This window comes from Beta vulgaris, chromosome 8 (genome assembly GCF_026745355.1).
Source record: "Beta vulgaris subsp. vulgaris cultivar EL10 chromosome 8, EL10.2, whole genome shotgun sequence".
Taxonomy (NCBI): Eukaryota; Viridiplantae; Streptophyta; class Magnoliopsida; order Caryophyllales; family Amaranthaceae; genus Beta; species Beta vulgaris.
Genome location: NC_079209.1, coordinates 18492233 through 18516744, shown reverse-complemented (window position 1 = coordinate 18516744; position 24512 = coordinate 18492233). Strand labels below are relative to the sequence as shown.

Here is a 24512-nt window from a genome sequence, read left to right as displayed (position 1 = left end):
CTTCGCCTAAAACTCTGTTCAATTTACAGAAAACCCTACTGTTCCCTTTCTGTTTATTTTTCAAGGTATAATATTTCCCTGAAGTTTTCAATATCATTAATCTACATCTCTTTATACACTATGCATATCAATATCAAATATTTCTTCGGATCTCACCAACTGATCAATTTTCTCATCCAATTTTATGAAAGCATCAAAGTCACCTAAGATTATCCAAGGAACTTGAACAACTCTCACACTTTTCAAATTAGTCCATAAAATTTCCCTATCCTTCATGTCATTCAAATCAGACACAAAACTACAAAAGATACTTTTTACCAACATTTACCACCTCCACCTTGGACACATTTGCCCAGATGCATGTACTCCAGTAGGATGCCAAAATCAAAGGATTCTGCCATTACCATGCCATGTAATGTTGGTAGTTATACATGCACCATAGTTGACAGACATTGAGATGAAAATCTCCTAAAGTAAGAGCTTTTATTGGTTTCAAGGAGGCCAAATAGTATCATATGTGAGAATTTATGATGTTTCTTAATTCATTTTTCTACTATTTAACCCCCTTACATTCCAACTCATGATCTTATCCATCCATGGTAGGAGGCTCCCCCTCCCCACCATGGTCAAACAATTCATGTTGCAACTTCTTTTCTCCGCCTTTTGTTCCCCGTCTTCTATTTCTTCAAGAACTGCAAAAGGATTCTTAATGAGAATAAGTACATCCAAATTGAGTGTTTTATTGGTTCAACTTGTCATTTTCGAGTGCAAATGTGTTAGTAAAACTGGATTGATTTTACCCTATCTTAGCTTCATTATTGACACATTGAGTAATTGAATACCATATTACTTATTTTGCTAGGTTGATTCCATTTTATATATTTTTGTTTCTAGTTTCTAGATTACCAAGTCAGAAAAATTACCCAGAGAACACCTCCAGTGAGAGTAGCAAACACGCAACCCAGAGGGGCTCAACGACCACCTAAGCCACTTCGGCACTTCGAACAGTGGCCATCAATCCTGTTCCGGTATGGGACAAGTTTTAGGGTACGAACCAGTAAGTCCTGTCAATAAGCTAGTTCCAGTTCCTGCAGCAAGAGAGAACACATAAACTAGCCTCGGGGGTTGATCCGAGGAACGCCCCTCCGATGCCTAAGTCAGTAACGGGTAAGCCGGTAGCTCTCAAGTGGTGTATGATTATGCAAGTCAACGTAACTCATGACTCAGATCAGTGGAGTATTTATAAGGAGTCCGTCGAAGCCCGTATCCAAGTAGGACTCTGCTTCTATTGGAATATTCATAGGGATATCCCTTTAGGATATTCTTTTATCCTATGCTGAACTTCTATCTTTAGGCCCGTAAGCAATGGTAGATGGAAGTTGGATCAAGCCCAGACCCTTGGTGAAAGGCCCGAAGAAGGATGCCGTTTAGGCATCTTAACGGAACCGGTATGACAAAGTCAACAGTTCTGTAGTAGGCGTGTGTGACCACAGCAATACTTATCGGTCTAGGCAGACCGGTATGGAACTTAGTCAGCCCCCATACAACTAGCCCCCCAAGCCGGTATGTCTAGTATAGACGTATCCTGCTTAGTAGGTTTCAAATCGACATGGGTATAGCTGACTTGAGCTGGAGTGGGAAGATGAAACGTTGCCATGGAATTTCAATCGTCACCTCGATACACGTACCTACTGTCAGAGCTCATTATGAGAAGTTGCTCCACAACTGGGTGCCAGTTAAATTTCATGTGGCATGATCAGCACGGGAAAACGTAGAGTCGCCTAATCCCAACCGTGATTTCTTCTATAAATACGCCTTGAGTGACCTTCGTTCTTTACTTTTCACAATCCTTCATTTGCTCTGATATTCGTAATGGACTTTCTCTCTCTAAGCTAATCCTCTGCATTCTTGACGACTTTGATCGAATCCTTCTTCCGGCTTTCACGTACTCGTTGATACCGGTTCATTCTTCCTTCATATTCTTCCATCTAGCTAGGTATTTCTGCAAAATCTTTCCCTGTCTTTCATATCGTCTTATTTATTATCGTGTCTTCAGATTCAGATTCACAAAATATCTCTAGAAGTCCTTCCGTTATGACCGAAAGTGATGTAAATTCTGATAACATTTCTTCTAGTTCCATAGAACTTAATAAGTCACCGGTAGCGGACCAAACCAGGGAACTTAGGATTAAAAGCCAACATGACTGTAGTATCTCTGGTAGGCAAAGTGACGAACCGGCCTTACGAGCCTCTCCTTTGGGAGCAGTAATTGGACTTGGGCAGGCATTAGAAGTGCCGGTTTACGGCTAATATGGGACCATGCTAGGCCTAACCGAACGCTCCCTTAAGCTATTTCCCCTCACTCATCCTTCGTCCTCTAGGCCGGTAATACCAGTAGAACAAGGCGAACCTTCGACTAGGCGAGCACCCATTGAGGTGGTTGTGTTGTCCGTAGATTCGGAGGACGTTGAGAGTGTTGTCCGATCTTTGGAGTCAAACAAGGAATCCGTCACTTTCGAGGCGGATGATGAAGAGATTCCTATCGACTCTGATGAAGAAGCCTGGCAGAATTATATATGCCCCCCAATGAGGCCGCTAGCGATGCTACAGTAGCAATTGATGCCGGGTGCGCGAATATTTGCAACGAAAATAACTTCCTTGTGAAGGGGCCTATATATTTCGCCTTCCCCGATGACTACCAGTTAGTACTATCGGCTGAAGGGGAGAAGATAACGGACTGCCTGCCTGGGCATGTACCAATATATGCGCATATATTGGATTTCGGCCTCCGTTTTCCCTTAGACCCCTTTATCGTTAAGATTTTCAAAGCTTGGAATATCTGTTTAGCCCAGTTGACGCCGCTAGGTTGGCGAAATCTGATTGCTTACGCCTGGGTAGTCCAGTATAAAGGATTTTCGGAGGCCCTGAACTTATTTCGCAAACTCCATTGGATTAAAGAAGATGGCTCGGCCAAGGGTAAAGGGAAATGGAAAAGATCTCGGAGTGACGCTTCCGAAGGCCGGGGTGGTTGGATGTCCTTGTACACCAAGGGCGGCAAGTTGACAGTTTACCCCAAGCTCATGTCCCTGAAACATTGGAGGGAGCGATTTTTCTAGGTGAAGGTACCTACCGACTTCCCTCTTCGCTGACAGTGGACCAAGCCCCGGTCTCGGATGGAGCATATCCCATAAAGAGAAATGAGTGGCCGGGAGAGGGAGGCCTATGACTTCTTTGCTGCAACGACCGTATCGGCCCTTAAGGGAAAGAAAAGGATCCCGGTGCCGCGAACTTGGTTGTCCCATGTGCAGTACATCTTAGGCAATCTATCCCTTTCTACAGTAGGGTTTTACTCCACCGACCCCCATGGTGGGTTTTGTAGGTCGTCTTTATTGTTTTTTTATGCATTGTTTGTTAGTTATGACCGTAATCCTCACTCTTCCCTTTGTCTATGCTTTTTCCAGGTCGGAAGCATCTCATTAGGGAGGCGCTGCACCTAGATCATAACAACGAGCCAATCAGAACCATGCCGCCCAAGCCTGCTCGCCGTTATGTTTCTATTCCCACCCCCACTGGTGGGCGCAGCGCAAGACAAGTTTGCGGTTTGGGTCAGGGGGCTGGCAGCAATGAGGACGACAGGGACAGCATGCCCCTGATCCATCAGAAAACCAGCCAACAGTCAACGGGGAAGAGAAAAGCTGAGGGCACCCCTGAAAACCCTCCCAAGAGGCCGGCTAAGGAGACGGTCGCAAAGCCGGGGAAGGGGGCCCAAAAGACTGATACCGTCGCACCAACTGCTAAGGTCGGCGGTGCCTCTGCCCCACTGATGAAGGGCCGGGTGGCGGAGGTCGGCAGTTCTTCGCTGCGACCGACATTTACAAGCAACTGACTCTTCCGGCAATGATTCCGGCGTTGTGGGCCTTTGCCAAGCCGGGTTATCTGGAGCACTTTGAGGTGGAGGTCCCTAAAGCCGTCCAAAAAAGATGGACTCGCTCCCCTGTTGAGGACGAGTCCTTCTTCTAGCCCAAGCTCAACGTTTTGGACGATGAGTCGTTGCTGCTGGACCGCCCCCTTGAAGGTGGGAATCTGGGGTACCGGCTCTTGAAGGGCCTCGAGCTGAAGTACCACCTGCTGGACGATAAGGTCAAACCTGTTGCTGCCGTTTATGCCCATAACCTGGTCGTGGTTAGTATACTTCCTTGTTTATTTTAGTACATCTTTCATTTCGGCCTTTAATATGTTGCTAATGAATGTGCTCTCATGTCTTTGCATCAGTCGGGGCAATCCAGTAAAGAGCTCTACGATCTTTACCGGCACTTCCAAGGGGCCTATCACCCTGAGTTGGAGGCCCACCAACTGACCACCAATCAACAAGCCGACCGAAAGTCGGATTTGGAGACGAGTGAGGCGAGGCTAACCAAGGCCAAATTCGACTTGACCCAGGCAAAGGCGGACTTGGAGGCCGCCAACAAAAAAGCTGCAAAGCACTCCCTGACGGTATCCAACAAGGATACCGAGATACATCTGCTAAAGGAGCAGGTCACTGAAGCTACCGACCGGCAGCGCAGCGCGGTGGCGGAATATCGGAACTACATGGACTTTGTCTCCCGCCTACGCAACCGATATAACGGTGGTTAGGCCACGGCCATGAGGTGCGTTAAACGCAACTTCCCGGACTTTGACTGGTCCAAGATAGAGGAAGCTCATGGTCGCGGAGATTTTGACCTCCCGGTTGAGGGCAAGGTCCTGGATGTCAGCGTTACTGAAGCTGATATCGCCAATGCCAATCCGTGTTGTGAGTTCGAGGAGGAGCAGGGTCGAGAGGCCGTCAATGCTGCCACCAAAGTCGAGGAACAAACTGCCGCAAACAACGATGCTGCAAAGCAAGCGGATCGAGTGGTAGTGGTTAATGACTCTGAGGAAGAAGAGCGTACCGAGTAGATTTTTAGCTTTCTTCCTGCCTTGCCTGTAAGCCCGGTCGCCTGTGACCGGTATTTTTTTTGACATAACTCTTATGTTGTACCTTTTGACATTGTGATGAAATATAACTTTTGATTTGTCCATATCATCTTCTTGCCGTACTTTTTATCGCTTTACCTTTTGCTTTCTCATTAATCATACCCGGCAGATCCATTAAGGTCATTGCTCGGTCAATTGTTTATGCATTTTAATTATATTGCAGATCCACGAAGGTCATTGATCGGTTATGCACTTTAATTAATTTAGCAAATCCACTAAGGTCATTGACTGACAAATCAATAATGCGAATTTGTTTTGTCCGGCAGATCCACGAAGGTCATTGACCAGCTAGGCACTTAATTAATTAATTCAGCAAATCCACTAAGATCATTGACTGATTAACCAATAATGCGATTTTATTTTATCCGGAAGATCCACGAAGGTCATTGCCCGGTTAGGCACTTTAATTAACTCAGCAGATCCACTAAGGTCATTGACTGATTAATCAATATTGCGAATTTGTTTTATCAGGCAGATCCACGAAGGTCATTGACCAGTATGCTAGGACAGTTAGTAAACTTGTATGTAGAAGATGCTCATTTTATTAAATAAAACAGCTCTTCCCCGCTGTACCGGATTTATGGCCTAGCAAAGGAACAAAGAATGCTGGTAATAAATAAATCCTAATGTATGGCACCAATGCCTGTTTATTATCTACTCCTAATCACATGTAGTACCTTTTGAGGACACTGGCATTCCAACTATTCTTCAGCAACTTGCCTGACATGTCTTCGAGCCGGTAGGACCCGGGGACGATCTCCTCCTTGACCAAGTAGGGACCTTCCCAATTTGCTGTGAGCTCTCCATCCACATGTGCTTTCCCGGTTGCTGCTGTGCGTTTGAGTATGAAGTCTCCTTTGGAAATTGACCGGCTTTGTACCCGCTTGTTATAGGCCTTGCTTATCCGGTCTTTATATGCGGTCGACTTGAGTTCAGCTGCCAACCTGACTTCCGGTAGAAGGTCCAGGTCTTCCTTGTGCAGGTGCCCATTCAACTCTAGATCATAGTTTTGGATTCGCCAGTTAGGCAGGCCTACTTCTACCGGCAATACCGCTTCTGCCCCATAGGCTAGTCTGAAGGGAGTTCCGCCCGTAGCTTCCTTTTCTGTGGTTCTGTTGGACCATAGCACGACCGGAACCATGTCTGCCTAGGCTCCTTTCAAATCGTCCAGCCTTTTCTTTAGTGGGTTGAGGATCTGCTTGTTATCGACCTCTGCCTGTCCATTGCTCTAAGGATGGCATACCGATGAATATGCGAACTTTATGTTGTATGGTCGCAAGAAGTCTCTTATGGGGCTGCAATCGAACTGGACGCCATGATCCATAACAATTCCCATAGGAATTCCAAACCTGGTGATAACATTTTGCCAGATGAACTTCTTTACCTAATTAGTCGTTATCTTGGCAGTTGGCTCTGCCTCAATCCATTTTGTGAAGTAATCGATTCCCACAATTAAGAACTTCCTTGCCACGGATGCCGGTGTGAAAGGTCCTATGATATCCATCCCCCACTGAGCAAATTAAAAGGGATTGGGTTTAGGATTGGTTGCAGATCATTTGTCGGCTGGTTTATCACCGGTGCGAACCGTTGACACTTGTCGCGTTTCTTGACGTAGGCTTGGGCATCCGTCGACATACTAGGCCAGTAGAAGCCTGCTCTTAACGCTTTTTGTGCTAACGTCTTTCCGCCGATATGATTCCCACAAATTCCTTCATGAATTTCTTCAATTATTTTCATGGCCTCATAGGCCGTTACGCACCTTAATAGAGGGAGTGAGAATCCTTTTTTGTATAACTGGCCCTGAAAGATGCAGTACCAAGATGAGTCCTTTTTAAGCTTTTTGGCCGCCATCTTTTCCTCTGGGAGAGTGCCTATCAGTTTATAGGCCAATATGTCGTCATACCACTCGGGACTCTGGCCTATGGTGTTGACGGCGGATGAGGGAGTGTCAATGCTTCGCTCCACCGAAGGTCTCCACCAGGACACTGCACTTCTTGTCATTGACACTTGAGCTTGCTAACTTTGATAAGGCGTCGGCCGCCATGTTTTCTGCTCTCGGTACCAGCTTGACCTCGAAGCTCTCTAATCTAGCCGTCATGTTTCTGACCTTATTGAGATATTGCTGCATGACCAGCTCCCGGGCTTCATATGTTCCTTCGATCTGACTCGATATTAGCTGCGCGTCTGTGATCATCAGGTGCTTCTTGGCGCCAGCCGCAATGCTCAAACTTAGTCTGGCCAGGGCTGCTTCATATTCTGCTTCGTTATTTGAGGCCTTGAACCCAAACCTGATGGCGTATTCAAAGATTTCCCCTTCTTGGGATGTCATCACTACTCCTACCCCTGCTCCACTCTGAGCCGCCGAGTCGTCAACCTCTACTTGCCTGATACCGGTTGACTCTGATTTTTCTGTGTAGGTTGTCTCAACAATGAAATCGGCCACTGCTTGGGCTTTGATGGCCGTGCGAGGCCGGTACTCGATGTCGAACTCATAGAGCTCTATTGCCCATTTTAGAAGCTTGCCCGTCGTGTCGAGCTTGTGGAGAGCTTTCTCCAGGGGCTGGTTAGTAAGTACCTGAACGGTGTGGGAGTCGAAATACGGCCTCAATTTTCTTGCAGCGATCAGGATGTCATATGCCATCTTTTCTAGCAGCTCATACCTCTACTCTGCTCCAGCTAATATATGACTTACGAAGTATATGGGGCTTTGCTGCCCCTGCCTACTCACCAGTAACAGCGCTGCTACCATCTTCTCATATACCGAGACGTATAGCTGTAGCTTGTCTCCACGTTCTGGCCAGGTTATTGTTGGTAGCTTCTTGAAGTGTGCTTTTAGCTCTTCGAAGGCCTGTCTCTGCTCATCCCCCCATTCAAACTTCTTATTACCCCTAAGAATTTTGAAGAATGGCAGTGCTTTCTCGGCCGACTTTGAGAAAAATTTGGTGAGGGCTGCCATCCTTCCTGTCAGCCTCTGAATGTCCTGATGCTCTTTGGCACTGGAAGATCGCTGATGGCCTTAATTTTGTTGGGGTTGACATCTATGCCCCTCTCGCTTACCATGAAATCAAGGAATTTGCCGGACCTCACCCCAAACACGCACTTTTTAGGGTTTAGTTTCATCTGATGCTGCCGGAGGGTGACGAAGGTTTCCTCTAGGTCAACGACGTGCTCCCCCTCTGTTAGGCTCTTGACTATACAGTCATCGACGTACACCTCTACATTCCGACCCTTTTGATGCTCGAAGATCTTATCTACCAGCTTTTGATAGGTTACGCCGGCATTTTTGAACCCAAAAGGCATGGCTTTGTAAGCGTAGACCCCTGCGTCTGTGATAAAGGATGCCTTGTTTCTATCAGATTCTAGCAAGCTGATCTGATGGTAACTGGAGAAGGCGTCCATAAAACTCAGTAAGGCGTGGCCGCTAGTAGAGTCTACCAACTGGTCTATCCTGGGCATATAGCAGTCCTTTCGGCAGGCTTTGTTGACGTCGGTAAAATCGACGCACATCCTCCATGACCCGTTGGCCTTTTTTACCATGACCACGTTTGCCAGCCACTCCGGATAGTCGCAAGGCTCGATGAAGTCTGCTGTCAGCTGCTTATCCACCTCCTCTTTAATGGCTACATTCTTTTCGCTGGAGAAATTCCTTTTCTTTTGTTTGACCGGTCTTACATCCTCATTGACGTTTAGCCGGTGAACTAGGAATGCAGGATCAATTCCCGGCATCTCGTCTGCAGAGAATGCGAAGATGTCGGTATGATCTTGTAGCAAGGTGATCAGATTGATTTTGAACTCCTCCGCCAAGTCTGCTCCAAGGGATCATCATAGGGGTAGACAATTCCCTTAGCGTCCTCCGACGTAAAGGCTACGGAAGGCATGGTGGGTGGTGCCGGCCATTTCCCTGTGTTGTGGTAGTTAACTTGGTGCCTCACTTTTTTCAAGCTAGCTTTTGCACCATGTATGCTTCCACCTCGTGTCGGCCCTCCAGATATGACATGGATTTCGGTGATCCTGTCCTTCATTGACCTTTTGTTACCGTTTTCATCTTCTCTAGATGGGGACTTCCGGTCAACCCTCGCTTGCTACTGGGTGAAGTAGCCTCTTCTTATGAGGTCTTCGATCCCGTCCTCGAGGTCTTTACAGTCATCTGTTACGTGACCATAGTCCCTGTGAAACTCACACCACTTCGATTTATCCCGGCCCTTCTAATACATCTTTCTGGGCCTCTGCCACTTGTCATCCTTTTTATGCAGTTCGTATATCTGAGCCCAACATATTGTTAGAGGAGTGTAGTTGTGGTACTTGTCGGCTCGCTCTTCGTGACCCTTCTTCAAAAAGTTACTTTCCTCCCTCCTGTTGGAGGTGTCTGGTTTCTTATCTTTCCGGTACTTATCGTCTTTGCGCTCCTTCTCTTTATCTTTCTCCTCTGCTGCCGGCCTTCTAGAGTTTGCCGCCTTGACAAACTCTTCCCCCCTGATGAAGTCATTGGCTTTGCCTAAAACCTCCGTCAGGCTTGTTAGCTTTTTACGACCCAGGTAGCTTCTGAATGGGGTTGTACTCCTTTATGCCCGTCATGAGGGCTAAGACTGCTACTTCTTACTATAGAGTGGGGATGGTGACGGATTTTGCATTGAAATGTCCTACATAGTCCCTCAAACTTTCTGTCTCCCCCTGCTTGACCGACATCAGCTCGCCGATAGTCTTCTCCCTGCGTTTGTTACTTACAAAGTGTGTAACAAACATGGATGTGAGCTGGCAAAAATCGAAGACTGTTGCCGGCGGTATGCTCTTGAACCAGGTATGGCCTAGCCCAATTAGCTTAGAAGGGAATACCTTACACCATACTGAGTCAGTGTCGGTGTACAACAGCATGTGCCCCTCATAGGCCGATATATGATCCTCCGGGTCAGTCTTGCTGTCATACTTACATGTCGGCATTTTGATCTTCCCCATGGGTTCTTAAGGGATAGCAGTGGAGAATGGTGAGTTCCGTAGGGATACCGGTGCTCGTCGCCTGTATTCACTTCCCTTTCTGGGGTAGGAAGAATTCTGCTGGACGTTTGTTTCCTGAGCTTCCTCTTCTTCCTCTTCTCCCACACTATGGGGGTCTTGGAGTTGGCCACCTGATCCTGGTCATTCCGGCCTCGCTCCCCCTGGCGACCCGTCCCCACTGAACGAAGTTTTCTCACTGGCTGTGGGCTCTGCTTAGAGGTCGCTTGACGGGTGGACCGGTCGGTGGGGTGTGGCTTGCCATGGCCTGGAAGAGTTCCGCAGCACTCCTGAGCTGTTCTGGGGTGAACAAATGCTGGAGAGTATGGAAAATACTCTCTTGAGGAGTTTCAGGTGTTTTCCTCCCTTTGTCAGTAGGTTGTCGAGTTAGTCCTATGGCCGGCAGCGGGGTTAAGAATCCTGGTGGATTTTTCTCAATAGGAACATTGTTTTCATCAGTTTCCGGCATCCCAAAGTGCTGATTAGGATCCATGAGGGTTGTTTTAATTTGTTTGCAAGAAATGGCTTAGACTACAAGGTATTGTTCGCCCCTCCTTCTAGCGCCAATTGTTCCGGTATGGGACACGTTTTAGGGTACGCACCGGTAAGTCCTTAGTTAATAAGCCGGTTCCAGTTCCTGCAAGAGAGAACACGTAAACTAGCCTCGGGGGTTGATCCGAGGAACGCCCCTATGATGCTTAAGTCAATAATGGGTAAACAGGTAGCTCTCAAGTGGAGTATGATTATGTAGGTCAACGTACCTCATGACTTAGATCAGTGGAGTATTTATAAGGGGCCCGTCGAAGCCCGTATCCAAGTAGGACTCTGCTTCTGTTCATTTATAGGGATATCCCTTTGGGATATTCTTTATTCTTATGCTGAACTTCTATCTTTAGTCCCGTAGGCAATGGTAGATGGAAGTTGGATCGAGCCCAGGCCCTTGGTGAAAGGCCTGAAGAAGGATGCCTTATAGGCATCTTAGCGAAATCGGTATGACAAAGTCAACAGTTCTGTAGTAGGCATGTGTGACCACGATAATACTTATCGGTCTAGGAAGACTGGTATGGAACTTATTCAGCCCCCATACAGATCCTCTTTCCCTTTCTCGTTCCCATGTCCACTTTTTGTTTGGTTTTTTCGTGGCTTAGGTCTCGTTTGGCATGGAGCGTTGAGAAAGTTGTCCTTGTGCCGTCATTACCTGAGCGCAAGTACCTGATAGGCTGTCGTACACCCGTCAAAAATAATTCCTGCAAAACCTTCTAACAATGTAGTAGGGTAAGTAGGATCGAATCCTCAGAGAGATGGTCGTTTTAATCTAGCTTCTAATATATGGAGAAACTAAACAAGATCAGGAATAATTGAATTAATATTCTAAACTAACCAAACTACGAAAATCGAACTAAAAAGATCTAGAGCAATGGTTCACCATGTTTATACTTATAAACTATCAAAATATCATCACAGTTCAATCAATCAGATATCTAGAGGACAGGTTAATCCTTGGTCAGGCATTAACGCTCTCAAATCAACATATGCTAGTACGGTCGCTCAACATAATCAGATTTGCTAATTGTATAAGCCTCTAAAGAGTACTATCTCTCGATCTATGACTCGATATTAACAATATTTAATCAAACAATTGATCAGATTGCAAAATTAACAAGAAAAACACTAATCAATTAGAGAAATCAATAACTAATCAAACTATGAATAAATATCAATCAAATCATAGCAAATAAACATGGATTCCCAAACCCTAGAAATAAAAACTACTCTAACATGAAACAAGATAGATCTAAACTATAAAAGAAAACATAATTACATAAATCAATGAAAGAAACTAATAGAATTATTCATGAATTAATGAAAAAGAATAAAAACTCGGGTTTACAACTAGAAACTAGAGAGAAAAAAAAGGAGAGAAAACTAAAACCTAGAGTAATAATAAATAACGTGATGGGGGGAGGAGAGATAAAAAAAATGAAAACTAATCTAAATAATATTCAATAACCTAATATGACTAGGAAAGTAATTTACAAGATAAGGAAATAAATAAATCATTAATAGGCGGATTAGTGATCCGAGCGTACGCGTGGCAGATTCTAGCAGAAACAGTGAAATCTTCCGAAAGGCATAACTCCTTGACTAGAAGTCTCCTCGGGGCGTGCCACCTATCGTTGGAAAGATATTAAAGTCGAGTTTCCAAATCTGCTGGAATTACTCGATTTTAAGAATCACATAAAAAGTTATGATCAGAAGAGTAGACGTGACTCTTTTTCACATTTCTTCTAATGATTTCCCGCTTCGTTTTTGCTCAAACTCGTACTATGACATATCCATACGATCCTTATGCATTGTAACTCCTTTCCAAGTGCTCATAATCCTCAAGTTTAGTTAATCATACTCCAAATACGTCCTTAATGCCTGAAATTCATCAAAAACAAGAAAACATACCGAATAGGAGTAGAAAAGCATAACTTAAGAATATAATGCAACAATGAACCTAAATATGAAACTAAATGCTCTAAAATGCAACCTAAATGCACCTAAAAACTATACATAAAAATGATTTATCAGTACCTCCGGAGCCCAAGGGCTCGTCGAGAGTGGTAGCAAGTGTCGTCACTTGGAAGGAAGTCGTCGTTGAAGCAGGTGTCATTTCGAGCGGCGAAGTAAGATTTAGTGGTAGTGTTTGCTCAAGTAAGATCTAGTGATAGTTTTTTCTCACTCGATTGTTAAGTGAAAGGTGTTCAAGGCATTATATTATAATTCTAGCGGTTGGTTCTTTTCTTGTCTATTTAGTTTATATTATTTGTTTTAGCCTTAGTCTAGGTTTATCCATATCATATTATCTTTGCCACTTTGTGTATTGTTGTGCTTTAGTGATAGTTAGTCGTGATCAACGGACAATAGAAAGTTCTTGGTTCCTATGAAAAAGGAAAATTTGGAAAAATTGGTCATAGAGCTAATGCTCTTGAAGTTGTTCATGGTTTGGTTTATGTAGCTTTAGGGGGTACGTGTTAGGTAAAATGAGAGGAGGTTCTCCTTTTAGATCTGTTGTAATTTGATCTTCTAGTTTAGAGATTTCAAATTTGGATCTTCAGATCTGTATGTTAGGGAAATTCCATCAATATAATTCACCCCAAATTCATGTGATGATCTCATGATTAATCACATTTTAGAAATGCATCTTGTGGGAGACCTTCCAATTTGATTAGGAAAAATTTTAACCTTTACGCATTTGAGTTTCATTCTTGCGAGATTAAACTCTAAATACCTTCGTAGCAGGGTCATAAGTCACTAAGGGACATGACTTATTTGTTAGTTTAATCAGAAGATTTGCAGGAGAATGTTTCCGTTCAAGGACTATGAGATTTATCATCTAGTGGACATTGGGGTCTACTAGATGAAATGCTTCAATATATCTTTGAAGATCGTCTTGATTTTGTATCTTAACAAGTTCACTTTCATTATATTAGGTCGTTTTCACCAAAACATATAACCCAACCCATACACTATCGCTCAAGACACATTATATTTGGACTAGAGAAATAATAGGTTGTTTATTCTTCATAAAGTATATGTAAGAGCAAATAGAACTCTCTTTTGCTTGTGTTTGCTTTTTGTTTTATATTTGATTGTATTATTAAGGTTGTAATTGTGATTTTGCGAATTTTGTCAATGTAATAAAAAAATCACCAAGACAAAATCTATCTCCATCGATATAGTAAACGGTTGTATAGGAATATATAAGATATTACCTTTTTTTGTCTCAAGACATCTGTTCAACAGGAAATTATCTTTGATCGTACTTCATAAAATTTATAAATAATAATAAATTTAACCTACATATTAAAAAAAGCTAACCAAATCAAATTTAATGACATTTAGGGGGTATTTCACACTAGCTTTTAAAAAGCGGATAAAGGTTTAACATGGTTAATCCACTACTTCAGAAAAAGGAAGTGTTAGAAAAGGAAGTATTTGACGAAGTGACGATTGATGTATGGGGTAGTATTTGAACCAGTGTTTCACAAGGATTTGGCACACGTTAGATATACTAACATTTCAGATTGGCAAAGTAGTGGCTTAATTCACCATCAAGCTCTTTATAATAGTAATATATTTCAAATTATATACTTCCTTCGTTTTCTAGATGTTGCAATTTTAAAAAATTCGTGTTACTTAGGCAAAAATTCAATGAGTAATTAAGAGAAAGTAAGGATGGGGATTAAAGGGAGTAGGGAACACCATTGAGCCACCACCACCAGTGGGCCACACCAGTGGGTCACCGCTGCGACCACCGACACCACCAAATCGACCACCGACACCCTCTCCCTCCCCTTCCCCTGCTGAACGCACAACCCCCTCCCCTTCTCCTCCCTGGGTGGGGTTTTCGGCGCAGGTGAGGTTTCCGACGGTGGATTTTTCGGTGGATGTGTAGGGTTGGGTGGGATGCGGTGGTGGGGAAAGGGGCTGCTTAGTTGTGGAGAGGGGGGGGGGGGGGCTGCTGCAATGGTGGTAGAGGTTGGACTGCTAGGGTGGGTGGAAGAGGGAAGGTGGTTAATTGTTAATTGTTAATTGTTAATTTACGTTAAATTTAGTTAAATTAAATAAATTTAATTTTGATTAATTGTTATAAGTAAGGATAAGTTGGTCATTTTACAAGACAAAACTTACTAATTTAAGAAAAAAAAGTATAACATCTAATTTAAAACATGCCATTTTAGAAAAATATATCATCTAATAAAAAACAAAGGAAGTAACAAAATTGAAGACTTTGGTGGAATAAGTTGGCAAAAACTTCCATATGCTCAAATATTTCGTATATCTTTTTCTTTTTTTTTCCTCTAGATAGATGCTAGTTTGTGTTTTATATGGTGCTAAATACTATAAATAACTAAGTAAAACTACCTCCGTTTCTTAAAGATCTTCCTTGTTACTATTCCTACAGATACCAAGGAGGATATATTTGTGTGGGGTATGGGGTGGATAATTAAAGGAGGAGAGAAAAAGTGGTTAAGATAAATAAACAAATAAAAAGGAGTTAAAGTACAAGAGAAAAAGAAAGTAAAATTGAATTAATAATGTAATGGTAGACCATATGATAGGGACATAAGAGAGTAAAAAGGGAAAAAATATGTCCAAATAAGGAATAAAATAAAAGAGAAAAGATCTTTTGGAAACACACTTAAACGAAAAGAAGGAAGATCTTCGAGGGAGTACAACACAAAATATAATATACTACTATAAAATACAAGACAAAGAATTACAATTAAACTCCTGTCCTTGCTTTTACTTACACTTATCATATTTATGTGACTAATTAAAAGTAGGCCCACTAAATCAATATTCTAAATAATACATTATGTTATTTATGTTGCCCAAATGATAGTTCTGCCAAGCACTTGAATTTCGACAACTACTTCAACAACAAACCTCTGCCAAGTCAGGGGTTCGATCCTTACCCCCAACATTATGTTGGGGTATTTCCTTAGCATGTTTTGCATGCTTTACGTGCCAATGTGCTGGTTGTTCCTACAAGGCTAGTAGCCTTGGTAGGGATTAGCCCTTGGGCTGACTTATTTTCCCAATCAAAAAAAAAAAAAAAACTATGCAATCAAAATTAACTTTAACTTACAAAAGCAAAGGAATCATCCCACAATAAAAATGAAAGAAATAATTCGCTAGTTCATCTCGCAATCCAGTATTTGTTTTGGGGACAGATGAGATAAACCTTTGATAGAAACACATAAAAAAACAATTAACATATTTACCATTTCGTCAAAACAAACTGCTTTGAATTAAATTGCAAACTCGTAACACACACGTGTATTCTTAGTCCCTATCCCTTGTGATGCAGATACAGATTTGCATTATACAAATTACAAAACACTACGTAAAATAGTCCTTTACACCGAGATAAATAAATTTGTAAAACCAAGCCAAACAACACCAAATTAAACCGAAAAAAACAAGTTCAGGTAGTAATAGTAGCATAACTATAACTATTAGCTAGGTAAATTTACTTTTTGTGGACATACAAGGACGTCATATATCTACAGGGGACACTACGCACAATGCACACTGCGAGAAGAACTAAGGAAATGGGGCAAGTTTCTTCATTTCAGCAGTAACAACATCAATAGCAAACCCCTTTTTGTGCTTAATCCAGTAATCTGCATTTGGGTTTACAAAAGTCGGGCCAGTTATATCCACCCTTAGATCACCGAGTTTTGCGGTTGATACACCGTATTTTTCATCTCTTTGTTGTACAAGAGATGGCTTCACCATCCCTGGAAGCTCCCCTTGTGGGGACATCATTAGAGCTGGTTCTCCCACCGGAAGTAGGTCACCTATAAATTACACACTCACTGAATTATGTTCCTTTAATATGATGAAAATCAAAGTAATTTATCATAACGACTGCAATTAATTTGTTCGATTAATTGTCGATCTTTGTTCCTAAAACTAGGAGCCAGGGACCTTGGTCGCAAAGGATAAAGAGAGAGGCGTATATTTTTGATATAAATATATGTAAATAAGTCTTTACATAGATTTAGGATATTATCCAAATATGTGCCTAATAAATAATCTAAACTTGTGTAGAAATGTGTGTATTACATATTTTTCTATAAGTTTTTAGTACTTCCTTCGTTTCAACTGAGTTGTAACACTTTTAAACAATTGAGTTGTAACACTTCTAAAAAGTCGAACTCTTGAACAATTTTTAGAAAGGAGAGAGATTAAGAAAGAAAATAAAAAAATCACATATATATCATAAAAGAGAAATAGAGAAAAATTATTACCAAAATTAAAGTACCACGATTAAATTAAAACTTCCTAAAATAAAAAGTATCACACATAAATTGAAACGGAAGAAATATAAGAAAACTTCATTCCCACTGTAGCATAATTTAGCTTTGTTTCCGTACATATAAGAAAAGTACTACTCTAGTACCACTTTGTAATTACTATAATTTTAGTATGACAACCCTATTATTCCGATGGAAAAAGAAACCTATGATTAATTTTTCGATAAATTTCCACACGAACACTCACGTCACTTCCAGTTTTCAGTCAAGTTTTCAGATTTTAAAACTTATTTTAAAATTTATAATTTAATTATTAAAATTTTCCCCACATATTAATACAAAATTTGAAGAATATATATTTCGATTTTTGTATTTATATTGGAAAAACTATATATTAATAAAGAGTTTGTCTTGTAAGAAACGACCTACTTTTCAATCAAAATTAGACAAGGTTAGCCCAATAATAAAAAGAGAATAAGTCCAATAATGACTAATTTATTTTCATTTAGTGACTAGGTCTACTTTTATATTAGAAATAGACGATCTCTTTTTAATAATTTTTGATTAATAAAATACTAAAATACATTCTAAGACAAAGCTAACAAGATCCCATGTCCCACATGACTATATTTTTATTCATATACAAGTTACAAATAAAAATTAAAGTACAATTTATAAGTAATATAAAATATCAAAATGAAACAATAAAAAAAATTAAAAAGAAATGGAAATAGTATGATATAAATTTGATATTATTTTCTCCTCGACAAAAAATACAATAATTGTATATGAAATGTAAGTAGAAGGGGGTCAATAATGGGTATTTGTATCTATGTTACATTTAAGGTAATAAAAATGTTTTGGATACATGTACTTTATCTCTATTATATAAGCCAAAGGAAAAGCTATGATGTCGCCTTCGAAAAGACTTTTTAACCCTTCATTTTATAAAAATACTTACCTATAGATATTTTGAAAATTTCCTCACCCTTCTTAATTTAAATTATGTATATCAAAAGAAGTTTAAAATAGCTATAATAAACTTCTTTTGATATATGTAGTGAAAAAAAAATTTACGATTGAATACTCCCTCCGTTCCTAAAGATCTTCCTTGTTACTATTCCTACAGATACCAAGTAGGATCCACTTATGTGGAGTGTGGGGTGTGGGGTGGGTAAAATAGGAGAGAGAAAGGGGTTAAGATAAATAAACAAATAAAAAAAGGTTAAAGTAAAAAAAAGAAATGGAGTAAAATTGAATTAATAATGTAATGATAGACCATATGATAAGGACATGAGAGGACAAAAAAAAAAGAAAACAAATTCCAATAAGAAAAAAAATAAAAGAGGGAAAATCGATCTTTTGGAAACGCACTTAACTGAAGAGAAGAAAGATCTTTAGGAAACGAAAGGAGTATAAATTAACCTAATCAGTTTCTAAATCAATTACAAAACCAAAGACATAAATTTTTAATTTTGCCTTAACTTTGAAATGCAACAACAATAACAATATTCATTAACAAATAATAGAAATACCAAGAAAACTTCTTCATCAAATAATTTTTATATTTTCTATTTATACCACATGATATTTAATTAGAACTAATAATGATTGTAAATTACGTTCCTCAAAATTACATTTAGATGAAATTTAATAATAATCGTCAAAAGAAGTAATATATCTTATAATAAATAAAAAAATTAGTTAAATTTATTACAAACATAATGATTTTAAAAACTGAAAACTAAAAAAATAAAAACTGTTTTTTTATTTTATTTCCTATTTATGATTTTTTGTTTTAAAAAACTAAAAATTAAAAACAAAAACGATAATAAATAGATCCTTTTTAAGTATTGCATTGATTTTAAAGTCCGAATATAATTCATACTCCCTCCGTCCTATAATAAATTCAAATATTATATTTATTTTTTTTTATCAATTTATATAAACTAAATTATCTTTAATTTTAAAATAAACTTTTCAAAATACCCCTACATAAAATATATGCCCTTATTTTTTTTAAACCACTCAATAAACATTTAATACTTTTTTAATTTAATTTAAAAGGAAAAAAAAGTATAGAACTAGTTTAAAGACAAAGTAGGTAAAAAAAAGTATAGAATTAGTTTAAAGACAAAGTAGGAAAAAAAAACTATAGAATTAGTTTTAGTTTAAAGACAAAGTAGGTAAAAAAAACTATAGAATTAGTTTCAAGACAAAGGTAGCTAGGAAAAAAAACTATAGAATTAGTTTCAAGACAAAGGTAGGAAAAACACTAACTCTTTTCATATTTTTCATAGTTCCCGTGAAAAATAAAAAATAATCGTGAAAAATGAAAAATAAACACATAGTGTGTGACAACATTATACTACTCGTGATCATTTCAAAACTGGCAAAGAAGATCGGAAACTACTTTTTTTTTTTTATGAAGATCAGAAACTAATTTTTTTTATTATAAAAAAAACTAATATGAACCCGATGCACACTAATTAATGTGCACCCGATCCATATCATGTGAATTTAGAATAGTGTATATTGATATGATATAGTGTATGTTAAAATGATATAGTGTATGTTATAATAATATAGTGTATGTTATAATAATATAGTATATGTATTTTTTATATAGTGTATCTATTTTTAATATAGTATATCTATTTTTGATATAGTGTATGTTTCTATAATGCGTTTAAGTAAATATTTTTCTATAAAATATAATGTACTTAGTTATGATATAGTGTTCCTATAGTTATGATATATAGTGTTCCTATAGGACATAGTGTACCTAATTCCTAATTTTGATATAGTATACCTTTATATCATATAGTGTACGTAGTTATGATATAATGTATTTATTTTTGATATAGTGTACCTCATCGATTTTTGGTATAGTGTATCTATTTTTGATATAGTGTACAAGTGAGTACTTCTTAACCGGTCACGTGCCTGGTCTATGCTATTTTTAGTATGAACTGGGTCCATGCAAGATAAATTGCTTTTTTTAAGCTTCCATATTTCTGTTTAATTGAAAACTTGAGCTAGGCTCTCTTAGACATGTAAATTTTACAAAATTTTCTAGCTTGGTATTTTATATAATCTTCAACTATAGTATTCCAACAGAAATCAAAGCTTTTCCAATTTAGGAAAAGACAAGGCTTTTGAGTTTTGACCGAAGTATTAATTGACATGAATGTTACCTCGATCAGTTTGCCAAGTGCACCAAAACTTCCCATATGTCTTGGCTAACCTGTCGAGATCCGGCTTAGCCATTGCTTCCGGGACCCGAGGAGTCATCATCAACCCCGATTTTATCTGGCAAAACATAATATTGCTTACTTATACTACTGTTTTTGAGTTGTACAAACACATATAGAAATTAAATAATTAGCTTCATAACACACAAAAACTCATACTATTAGCTTATTAGTACAAAACCTCAAAGTAATGGGAGTGCCAAAGCTTCTGCTCTTCAAGGGGGAGTGCCTCGAAAAGGCGGTCGGAGATGATATACTCAACACCGATAAGACGGCCACTCCGATTATCGGTGTCATAAACAGCACACTGGCAGAAGTCTTGATTGAGACGATGAACAAAGTGATGAGTCTCAATCTGACGGTCCATGTCATGACTATAAAGAGCAAACGTGCACATATGCTTGTGGAACTGCTTGATAGGCTTAAAAGATTGCATCATCTCCGCCCCTTTCTCAATAACATGCTGCTTCATTGACATGGGTTCGCCTGCTGTCTTTCCCTCTCTTCCTTCTGTTGATGCCATATTTTCTCTTTCTGATCAATGAAAATGTAATATGGTTGCCTTTTTTTTCGCTTTTTCTTTGGTTTTTTTCGTGTGTTTAGTTTGATGTTGAGGGATTTACTGAAGAGGTGATCGTTTTTAAAGGGGAGATTTTGGGTAGGCGTACACGTGTGGATATTGCATGTAGATGAAGAGGTTTCGAGAGTTTAGCTGGCTTCAAGAATTTGGGCCAGTTTGCAATTTTTTTGAGGACACATGGACTCTGCTTGGAGTACTTTGTTGGCAAATATCGTGTCCATCTTCCATGTCATGTCACTCATGCAATTTTTATTTTTTTTAATTTAAATTTGCATCATGATCTTTTTTAATTAATATTAATTACTTGATTTAAAGTCATACGACATCTACAATAGAAGTAGAAACTAAACAAATACATATCAAAAGGAAATAAATACAATTCTAATATGACAAAACCACGATCGTTGAGTAGATTTAACAATTCTGAAAACCCTCGTCTTTCACATCGTTATCTAATGCAGCCTTCTGCAAGGGGGTTTGTCGCTATTTTGTAGTTTTGAAGTAGAACTGAAAGTGATTGTAGAAGAAGTCTTGACATCTATTGCAAATCCGTACAAATTTCGATCAACAAATCAACATCTTGAATTACACAGAAACTCAAAAACAAAGTCTCCAAATTCTCACATGAAGAGAGATAAAATCCAATATATGGGTAGATATAACCCAATATATGGGTAGAAAAACTCTCCATTAAAAAGAGACTGAAATTTATTAGGAACATAAACTTAAAAAACTAGTAACAAAAGGAGAGAAAGGGGCTTACCACCGTCCAAAAAAGTTGCAGTAGCCCCTAGATTGAAAATTAAGGTTTTGCGAGTGAGGAGAGAGAAGAGAGAAAAAGAAAGGAGAGAGCTCCTAATCATTCACTCATGCATTTTATAAATTGGGTTATTTAGCTCGTTTAGTATAAGAAGTTGATGTTTTAAAAATTTACATGATAGTTTTTTATTATAGATATAAGGTTAAATTTAGTTATATAAAAATTGAACTATCAAAATATATATTGCTAAAGAAAAAGAACATACGCGCGCACGCAGATTAATTTTAGCTTGAACTTTTTTGGTCTCAAACCCTTAAGTTGTATTTATTCAATTTAGTTCGTAAGGTGTTATATTTAAAAGGTATAAATATAACTTAGGTCATCCTTTTATCAAGCGCGTAACCTAACAAAATAATAAGAACGGTAACACCCTCAAAATTCATACACGTACGTCTAAACTACGTCGCATCGACTTTGGGAGTGTTACCGTCGTGGTGAAATGCAAGGCTTATTGAAATGAAGACATTAACTTAAAACATTAACTTACTCCTTATTATGAAAACTAAACTACAACGAAAAAAAATGTTAACTACAACTCAGGATTCACTATGATCCCTTTTTATTTAAAACCACTAACTAAAGTTCAATAAAAACACTTTAAAAGTTTAGAAAACAAAGAGTATGCCCGAACTCATGCAGCATCAACAACATACCTAATCTGCTCCCCATTGAATATCAATCGTTCATCACATGTCAACAAACAAACACAAATAACAAACAATCAGCTATGTTGCAGTACGTACTTAAACAATGAAAGAATATACCACGCATAATCAATATAATAAGAATATATCATTCCTAGACATGATACTACGAGAGTATTACATTTTATTACTTTTATAATTTAGTTGGCAAAGAACGGGCACCGTCATCTTTCTAGAATCATACGGGCTACTTAATCCTTAATAGACAACTTGGTCTATTAGATGGAATATAAATGCGGTTTCGTTCTGCTTCACACCCATCACCTTAGCATGCATACTCTCAAGATCGTACAGAACCTTTCGCCTACTTGAGTTATCAAAATTTACAAGGACACTATTGTCGTCGCAATAGGCATGTGTAGGACAAGTCTCACACCCCCCCCATTATTCACTACTTGTAGGGATTCCAACTACAAGTTTATCGCAAATATATCCTTCTAGTGATATTCTTTCCCATGATGTTAAACATATAATTATTTAATATTCTTTCTTAGATACATTGCTTAATTCTTTAGTTTAGGCAACCTCTTGTAAACAATAAATCATAGATTCCAATCCAATTGATTTCATGTTTGTGATATGATAGAATTACGCATTCCAATTATAATGCAATCCAATTCACAAGTCATACAACTAGGAAATACATACATATTTCTATTTGATTTTATGTTACCAAACAATCTTATCAACCATAATCATACAATTGTTCATTATCATGTTTCTACGTTCCCATGAAAGAATTCATAACATAAACATGATACTAACTTATCCAATCGAATTAGTACGCATATATACCTTGTAACGGAGAATCTTTGCTGATTACTTAAACGTTCCGTTTATCAAATTGAGACCTAATCGAAATAATAAAAGTATTTCAGTGCTAAGTCCTTGATATTATTAAAATAAAAATTAGCTTAACTAACTATATAAAACTTAGTGTTTCGAATAATAAAATAAACATTCTTGTTGTTTAAACTTTTTTTCATAATTTTCATTGAAACTAACATATTTCGGACTTAATAAAATGTTTGTAAATCTGATTTCTTCTAACTTATATTATATTTATTCATAACAACAAAACTTTAACAACTATATATAAGTATTCTAAAAATCAGATTTGAGAAATATTATTTTTATAAGAATTACAAATATAATTATAAATCTGATTTCTTTTACTTATTCTGTACTTTATTTACAATACAACTTAATCCAAGATATATATACGAATTATAAAAATAAGAATTTACAATTTAACTAAAGTAAAATAGAAAGGAATTTTTTATAGTACTAGAGTGACTCGCCGACGACAATTACCGGCAACGAAATTCCGGCAGCAACATCAGCCACACACTCGAGCCTCGACACGTCGCACATCGCTCTACCTCCGCACACAACGCCCAACATTCGCATCTCGCAAAATAACCCTTGCACAACACCGTTGAGCCACACACCACTCGACACTAGCACTCATGCTTAGCAACCTGAGCACGCACAACCCTTGCCTCGACCGCCACTTCGAACCCTCGCAGACCTCGAGCACGACACTTGAACACACCCTACTCGCGTCGCACATACTAGCTCGACCTACAAATCGACTCGACGACCAAGCCTCGAGTCGCACGACCTTGCTCGCACCCTCCTCGACACCCCCTCGCTCTACTCAACAGCAGTTGCGTGACTCTACAACCCTCGCTCGCCTCACCCTCGTACACCACCTTCGCACATCGCACACACCAGACGCCTCAAAGGCCGACAAAACTCAAGGGAGGGGAGGAGTATTAGTGTGACGAGGAAGAAGAAATAAAGAAAAGAGGAAAGAGAAGGGTTTTTGGGTAAAACGACTCATGAAGACTTAGGGTTTTAATTTTTTTTTTTCTTCTTCTCTTATTTATAGCATGAGAAACCTAAGTTTAAAAGGATTTGTTTCCAAATCAGATTCCGATTTCTTATTTTATTTATTTGGAAAATAAAACAAACCAAATTAAACTATAATTAGGTACAAATAGCAAGTTGTATATTTAAATTATAATTGTAAGCTTACCCAAACTATATTTTCTGTAAATAATATTAAAAATACTTTCAATTATATTCTTTATATTTTCTTATTTATAAAAACTAACTTCCAAAAATACAGAGTATTACAAGAACAACATGCTCTAAGATGGGATCAATTCCAACAACAAATTCAAATTTGAGAAATTGTGTGGCCATTTTTAGAGAGGTGATCGACTAATTTGTTGGCTTCTCGAAAAACTTGAGCTGTGGAGTAAAAAGGAAACCGGGCAAGTAGAGTTCTGATATCACCAATGAGGGTCTAAATAATATGTGGAAAAG

The 24512-nt window shown here is 38.8% G+C and overlaps 1 protein-coding gene across 1 annotated transcript; it reads right to left on the bottom strand.

Moving 5' to 3' along the window:
* Positions 1-15784: 15784 nt before the first annotated feature.
* Positions 15785-20699, bottom strand: LOC104901321 (hypothetical protein). Its single transcript, XM_010688883.3, has 3 exons — positions 20256-20699; positions 20018-20132; positions 15785-16361 (listed from the first exon to the last, which is right to left on the bottom strand). The coding sequence occupies exons 1-3, from the start codon at positions 20595-20597 to the stop codon at positions 16105-16107; spliced, it is 714 nt and encodes a 237-aa protein (XP_010687185.1). The 5' UTR covers positions 20598-20699; the 3' UTR covers positions 15785-16104.
* Between the last annotated feature and the right edge of the window lie 3813 nt (positions 20700-24512).